The following is a 7,833-nucleotide window of genomic DNA, read 5'->3' on the forward strand; positions in this document are numbered from 1 at the left end:
TCAAATAATAAAAAATAAAAAAATAAAAAAATCCATTTACTTATCAACTTCCTTATACATAACTAATTACTTTTCCTTCCTCAAAAATTATAATTTTGGTTGAATCTATTTTGACTTCCCAAATCATAGTTTTCATCAAAGTTTCAAACTTTACTTAATTTTTTTAAAAGAAATTAAATTCAGTGATTTTGATTTTTTATGTACGAGTGAACTGAATTATGGCTTCAAGTGTGATTTACAATTCATTAACAACCTCAACAACCGTTTTCTTAAGAACCCACTTACCAACAATACTCTCATCTTCAAACGATGAACAGCATCAACCTTCTTCATTGATATGCAACTGTAAATACTTGTTAAAAAAGTCAACTTTAAGCGGGCAAAGAAAGAAAGAAAATTATGTGAAGGCCACAGCAGTGGCGGAGTCCTTTAAAACAACCCCGGCAGACCAAAATGAGAAGAAGCTCCGGATACTGGTGGCCGGAGGTGGGATCGGAGGGCTGGTGTTTGCGTTGGCGGCAAAGAAGAAGGGATTTGATGTGGTGGTGTTTGAGAAGGATTTGAGTGCAATTAGAGGAGAAGGCCAATACAGGGGACCTATTCAGATACAGAGTAATGCGTTGGCTGCTTTGGAAGCAATTGATATGGATGTTGCTGAGAAAGTTATGGCTGCTGGTTGTGTTACTGGTGATCGGATTAATGGTCTTGTTGATGGGGTTTCTGGTAATTGGTAAGTCCGTCTTTTTTTCTTTATATTTATTTTTGTTGAACTTAAATTATTTGAAACAAGTAGCACGAAAATAGTTTCCATTTGAGAGAATGAAGTCCAAGTCATTTCTGTGTTTTATTACCCACTTGTTTTTTTGATGCATGTTTTTATTACACACTTTAATGAATAATAACAATTTTTTTAATGCTTCCTTCCGTGAACATTGATTGTAACGAATTGATGGTCTCTAATTTAAAAGTCACATAATTGACATTAGCTGAATGAGTAATTTCATTACTCAGTATAACATTATTGTACATTGAATTGTATCTGAAAACTTTTTATGTGTTTACTGCAATAAATTACTCAGATTTTTGGCAATTATCGCGAATATATTATTGGTATATTATATTGGTATTAAGTTTGAAAGGTTGCTCAATTGGTAGCTAGTTTCTCTTGTATTACAGTCATCATAGTCACGGGATCAAACCTTAGTTGATAAATGTAGGTACAATAGAGATATGCATGTTGTACTAGCTAATGTGCTTTGAGCGATGGTACATGTAAATGATGTACAAGTTTGGTCGATCAGGTACTGCAAATTCGATACCTTCACTCCTGCAGTGGAGCGAGGTCTTCCAGTCACTAGAGTCATAAGCCGTATGACATTGCAACAAATTCTTGCTCAAGCGGTTGGAGAAGAAGTGATTATGAATGAGAGTAATGTTGTGGATTTTAAGGATGATGGATCCAAGGTATTTTAGGAACATAAAACACATGCCTTTATTGAATAGGCTTGGACATTTGATAAGCATTGCCTTTCTATCTTCAATTCTTGATCATCTTATTTGTGTAATCCGTGTATATTTTGATTTCTGAATTTGTTATGACAAACAGGTTACTGTGACGCTTGACAATGGGAAGACTTATGAAGGAGATCTCCTAGTTGGAGCTGATGGAATATGGTCAAAGGTAATTCAATCTTGTGAAAATTCCTAAATCTTGTCACACAAAAGTTATAAGAGTTAAAAATGTTTATGCAGTTATCAGTTCTTTTCCTGATTTAAATTGACGTATTTCCTTCCCCTATGGGATAGGTGAGGACAAACTTGTTTGGGCATACAGACGCTGTTTACTCAGGATACACTTGTTACACAGGCATTGCAGATTATGTGCCAGCAGACATTGAATCTGTAGGGTATGTTCTATTTACTATACTTAAGCTTCTATCTCGTGGCTACTCTGTCAAGTATCGCCTCTTCTTTGAAAACTTTACTGTAGAAAGGAGAAAGATGTGATCAACCAGTTGCTTTTGCTGCAACATAAGAGTAGTAGCTCAATATATTTCATTAGGCTAACTCTCTCTCTTTTTTTTCCCTCCCCAGGTATCGAGTGTTTCTGGGGCACAAACAGTACTTTGTATCATCAGATGTGGGTGCAGGCAAGATGCAGTGGTATGCATTTTACAAGGAAGATCCTGGAGGTGCTGATCAGCCCAATGGTAACTACATATTCTCTTTCTCTTGCATTCCAGCCTTCCTGGTTATTTTTCGTTACACAAAGAAGTATAACTTAGTATGCTCATGTTCTAACAATACAAGTTGTTGCATAGCTTATAGTGAATAAATTATCAGCATTACATTATAGTACCAATTTGGAGATCCCACTTAGTTCAGAACCAAGTCGATACGTTATTCTAAGTATAACCTGTCTTGCAGGTAAAAAACAAAGGTTGTTTAAAATGTTTGAGGGATGGTGTGACAAAGTAATTGATCTTATTGATGCTACTGATGAAGAGGCTATTCTTCGACGTGACATTTACGATAGACCACCTAGTTTTACCTGGGGGAAGGGTCGCGTAACTTTATTGGGTGACTCGATCCATGCTATGCAGCCCAATTTGGGCCAAGGAGGATGCATGGCCATCGAGGTAAAATTAGTTTGTAGCTTGCTGCGCAAGGAGCCTAATCCATTGGCCAAAGTAAACTTGTTTTTATTGCAGACTAAAATAAAATTTCTTGGTTAATACAGGACAGCTATGGGCTGGCTGTTGAGCTGGAGAAAGCATGGCGTAAGAGTGTTGAATCTGGAGCACCAATTGATGTTGTTTCCTCGCTAAAGAGGTAAAAGCATTTATAAAAGAAAAGCAAGCATAACACAATTCCAATATTACAGTTGAAGTTGTCTATTGTAATGTACAGTCTATCCCCCATTCCCCCCTATAGTCTTGACTCTCTTGTGAGTAATTTTTTAGCCTATGTTCAATATGCAATAGATGTGATGTAATACAGTGTCAAAGTTGTTAAACACACTGTCGAATAATTGTGATATGACTTATATCTGAATTAAGTTTAACTTACTCTGAAATAGTCCTGAAATTTTGATCAAAACTTATGAAATTGAATATTGAACAGAACAAATTTCTTCTAAGTTGTCTGGGAGTAATTATGATTCAGAATTTTATGATCTTGGATAATGATTGGGTATATGTCTAATATGATCTCTACAATACATTTGTTACTATCCTTTGTCAGTTATGAGGGAGCTCGAAGAATTCGGGTAGGCATAATCCATGGATTGGCTAGAATGGCGGCAATTATGGCAACAACTTACAAAGCATATCTAGGTGTAGGACTTGGTCCTTTGTCGGTAAGAACTCTGTTCCCTGAAGTTAGTTAATTGACTTAATTCATCATGCAGTGCCATTCGGTAACTTGATTCTTGCAATTTGCAGTTTTTGACAAAATTCAAGATACCTCACCCAGGAAGGGTTGGTGGTCGTGTTTTCATCACCCCAGCAATGCCTTTAATGCTGAATTGGGTTTTAGGCGGTAACAGGTTAGTTATTTTAACTCATTACTAATCTGAGAGCCTGTGGCATAATAAGTAGTCTTGCCTCAGAAATTTAACTTGTCCTTACATTCCTTGTGCCTATAATCTCCACAAAATTGTCAAAGTCCTCAAATTCATTAGCAGAATAAACAAGGTTAATTTTCGTACCTGTTGGCTATGTTATTACTATGATTTGGGTGCTTGTGTCAGACATGTAAGTATCCAAACTTCTGCCTTTTTGTCTGTTATAGACTGTCAGGAGTTTACGTAAAATTCCGTAGTTTTGGTCTAATTAGAAGTTTGTCCATTAGTCCATACTCCGTACCCTTGTTAGAGTATCAGAGATCCAGCATGAGTATTTGCGGTGAGATAAAGAGATTGAGTAGCATAGCCTATACGGATGCACATGTTTTTCTTCTGCTTTTCCTTTCTATAAGTAATAGAAGAAAATCCAAGAGGCCTGGGACATGTTTCTGGATCCCTGATTGATCTCCACGCGTCTTAATTGAAAGCCAGCAAGTAGTACGAGTATTTTATTTTTTGGTTTTCTGCATGTTAATCGAAAGAAAAAATGTATAAGTTAATGAAAATTTAGCTTTCCCTTTCGTCGTATAGTGGTTTGTCCAATACTTCAAACACGTATGAGTTATAAATTATAATCATACTCTCCTACTCCCCTTCTGCAGTGAAAAACTTGAAGGAAGAATACCACAATGCAGATTGTCTGAAAAAGTAAGTATGAAAGAGCACCACAAACTTGTTCCTTGTACTAATTCATTGCAATTTTTTCCCCCTATTTTTTTAATGTTCCATACACTCAGCACTTATTTGTTTTAAAATAAATAAATGTAAGGCAAACGACCAACTACAAAGATGGTTTGAGGATGATGATGCCTTGGAGCGTGCTCTTAATGGAGAGTATGTCAAGTAACCCTGCATTTTTTCTTCTATCTGATTTGTAAGAATATATTCATAAACAACTAGTAAATTTCCTTGTTCTTCTTGTTCACAGATGGATTCTCCTCCCTCAAGGAAATGTTGCTGAATCTTTAGAACCTATTTGTTTGAGTAGAAAGGAAGACGAGCCATGTATAATTGGGTATGCTCCTTATCTTTTCTTAGAGTTCAATTCACTTCATAGAGGAGAGTTTAGATTGGATATATGACTATTTTTCATTAGCTTGGCTATGTACATTAATTTGGGTCATAAATCATAACGCCCTAAACCTTTAAGGACATTTTGAAATCCTCTTACTAGCCATCTATTTGCTACATACATGGTTTCGAAGGCAAAATATTTAATGGAATAGACAATAATACAAGATGGTAATGCTAATGAGATTATGTGTGATTTTGCACACAAATTGTGCCCCCAAGTTCATGGTAATACCATTTTATCTCCAAGTATGACTTTCATCGTAATATATATTTTCACATCTAAACACATTACACATACTTACCCTTATTGATACTCGTTATACTGCCTACCAAAAGGGTCAGTAGAGTACTAATTGCATAATATTCATTGCTGTAGGATGGTTATTCTATAGTTCTGAATTCATGATTTTTTTTGCCTTTATTTGATGTTAGGAGAGCATCTCATAAGGATTCCTCGGGTATGTCAGTAGCTGTGTCTTCACCTCAGGTAATAAACTTTCATTCTTTACCTCAAATTCTCTTTTTTGAAAATTTCACCTTTGCTCTTCTATACATGTGTCATTGATCTTGTTCTCAAATTTCTCTATTCAGGTTTCAGAAAGACATGCTCAAATCAGCTGCAAAGACGGAGCATATTACTTGACAGATTTGCGTAGTGAACATGGAACATGGATCACAGAGTAAGTTGATTACTGGAATATAATTGCAGTGGCCTGAGAATTCTTCCATCCACTGAGAGCATACTGACTCTCTTGTGTTTTTTTCTCAGTAATGATGGCCGATGTTATAGAGTACCTCCTAATTTCCCTACAAGATTTCATCCGTCAGATATCATTGAATTTGGATCCGACAAAAAGGTGCTGTAGACATCCTCCCCTTCTCCATATATACTTCAATCTCCCCATCTTACATAAGTGTCAGTAAATATGAGTTTTCAGTCCTAAGCTTATGATGATATTGGAATTTTGTGATAATGCTGAGGTAAAGTTATCAACTTCTCATTAATTATGAAAAAATATATATCCCAACATAATAATTTCATAACAGATCAAAACATTAACATCAGGAAAAACCAAAAAAATACAGTTTTGATCCATAAGTTTTATTCAGCAAAGTTCTGTTAATAAAAATCAGTTTTAATAATCAGCAAGATGTGAATAAAGCAATGTCTGAAATTTCATATCGTTTTTGCGTTCTTCTTCCCTTTAGCAGGCAGTGTATCGAGTGAAAGTGATGAGGACGTCTCCAAGGGTGGAACAAAACAAGTCTAATGCGGCAGTACTGCAGACTGTGTGAAAACCTTGTCAAGTTTCCTGTGTTAATTTGTTGATATGGCCTCAATGTACAGAATTTTTCAGGGAGATTGCAAAAGTGATCTCAGCCAAATCACCCCACACATAATTAGAAGCCAGAATTCTATGTTAGCTGTGTAATATGATCTTCTAAATTCTTCATGCTGTACAACTGTACGAATATGCTACCATGTTTGCTTCTTAGGTTTTGAAGATCGACTGAAATTATACGAGTGTATATATGATTGAAGTTTTGCTTAATTATTGATATCATCTTTGGTATCCTGCATGTTTCCCTGAATTCCCCCTCTTTTATTCTGTCTCCCCAGTTCCTCTTCTGCTATTACGAGAGCCGAAAATGTATTAATGCATGCAACATTAAGCCTAATATATGTAGAAATTGTTAAGATATATTCAAAATATATCTTTAGTCAATGTAAATATTTTAGTTACCTTGTTTATAGCTTAAGTATATTTTGTAATTAGCTATTTCCTTAATTGTAGCTTAATGAGTGCCTTGAGATAAGGCTACACAATTGTATATATCGGCTGGAAATTAATGGAAAGCTCACGGAATTATTTCCTTCATGGTATCAGTAGACTAGGGCGAATTTCCGCTGCACCCTAGCTTTGTTTTTTCCGCCAGTCTTCTTCTTCTCCTTCCTTTCTTCTCTTCTTCCTTCTCTTGCACTGTAACAATGTCGGACTCCAAAAGTTCTTTTCATCCGGCTTTTACCGTGTCTAATATCAAACACAATGTCCCAATCACTCTTGAAATGGAAAATGTTGCGTACTCTACTTGGGCGGAATTGTTTAAAATCAATGCTCGGTCACACAAGGTTCTACATCATATCATAGCTCCGGAGAAGAAGGCTGATGCACCTTCAATCGAGGAGGAAAAGGAGCTATGGACGATTTTGGATGCTCTGGTTCTTGGGTGGATTTATTCCACGATCTCTAAAGACCTTATGCACACAATTATGGAACCCGAATCTACGGCAATGGAGGCTTGGAATAGGCTTAAGGACATATTCCAAGATAATCAGAATTCCCGTGCTGTGACCCTTGAGCACGAGTTCACCAACATCGATATGGAGGACTATCCTAATGTCTCGGCATACTGTCAACGGCTCAAGAGTTTGTCAGATCAGTTGAAGAATGTCGGGGCTCCGGTCGACAATAACCGGCTTGTCCTTCAATTGGTTTCCGGTCTCACGGAAGCTTACAATGGGGTTGCTACGTTAATTTGGCAAAGTAATCCTCTTCCTCAATTCTACCAAGCCCGCTCTATGCTCACGTTGGAGGAGGCAGGCTTGGCAAAGAAGGCTGCTACATCGTCGGCTTCGGCAATGGTGGTGAGTGTTCCTCGTGAAGCTGCAAATTCAGAGGGTGATTTAGGTGGTTCTCGTGGTAAAAATCAGAAAAATCACAAGAAAAATCAGAAAAACCAGAAAAATTCTGGTGGCGGTGGTCGCGGAAACAACTCCGGCGGTGGCGGTGGCGGCGGCCAGAGCTCCGGCGGTCAGACCTCCGGCCGCGTTGGGCAGCAGCAGCAGCAGTAGGGCTGGGCTGCAACTTCACCGTGGCAGCAGCAACACTACCAGCCTTGGGGCTGGGCTACTCCCTGGGCAGTCCCTCCTTGCCCGTGGCCCACCCAAGGCTGGGCTAGACCTCAGCAGCAGCCCATGAGACAGCAGTCAGGGGTATTGGGCCCTCGACCTCAGCATGCTTACACGGCTTCTCAGCAGCCCATGCCCTATGCTCCCACGAATATCGAGTCGGCTATGCACACCATGACATTGAGCCAACCCGATCCTTAATGGTACATGGACACCGGTGCAA

The 7,833-nt window shown here is 38.0% G+C and overlaps 2 protein-coding genes across 3 annotated transcripts; both read left to right on the forward strand.

Moving 5' to 3' along the window:
* LOC145561926 (zeaxanthin epoxidase, chloroplastic-like) lies at positions 1 to 6,273 on the forward strand. Of its 2 annotated transcripts, none has more exons than XM_081622059.1 (16): positions 1 to 730; positions 1,302 to 1,464; positions 1,607 to 1,681; positions 1,807 to 1,907; positions 2,095 to 2,210; positions 2,428 to 2,639; positions 2,741 to 2,832; positions 3,244 to 3,358; positions 3,444 to 3,547; positions 4,228 to 4,273; positions 4,395 to 4,459; positions 4,554 to 4,640; positions 5,132 to 5,186; positions 5,291 to 5,379; positions 5,469 to 5,556; positions 5,909 to 6,273. In XM_081622059.1, exons 1-16 carry the CDS (start codon positions 219 to 221, stop codon positions 5,993 to 5,995), a joined length of 2,007 nt encoding a protein of 668 aa, XP_081478185.1. In that variant the 5' UTR covers positions 1 to 218; the 3' UTR covers positions 5,996 to 6,273. The 2 variants fall into 2 exon arrangements, with proteins under 2 accessions (XP_081478185.1, XP_081478186.1); XM_081622060.1 differs by having other exon boundaries at positions 4 to 730; positions 5,912 to 6,273.
* A 416-nt stretch (positions 6,274 to 6,689) lies between these two features.
* On the forward strand, positions 6,690 to 7,553 carry LOC145562943 (uncharacterized). The gene has a single exon (XM_081623359.1). The coding sequence runs from the start codon at positions 6,690 to 6,692 to the stop codon at positions 7,551 to 7,553; it is 864 nt and encodes a 287-aa protein (XP_081479485.1).
* Positions 7,554 to 7,833: the final 280 nt, after the last annotated feature.

This window comes from Chenopodium album, chromosome 10, assembly GCF_948465745.1.
Source record: "Chenopodium album chromosome 10, dcCheAlbu1.1, whole genome shotgun sequence".
Classification (NCBI taxonomy): Eukaryota; Viridiplantae; Streptophyta; class Magnoliopsida; order Caryophyllales; family Amaranthaceae; genus Chenopodium; species Chenopodium album.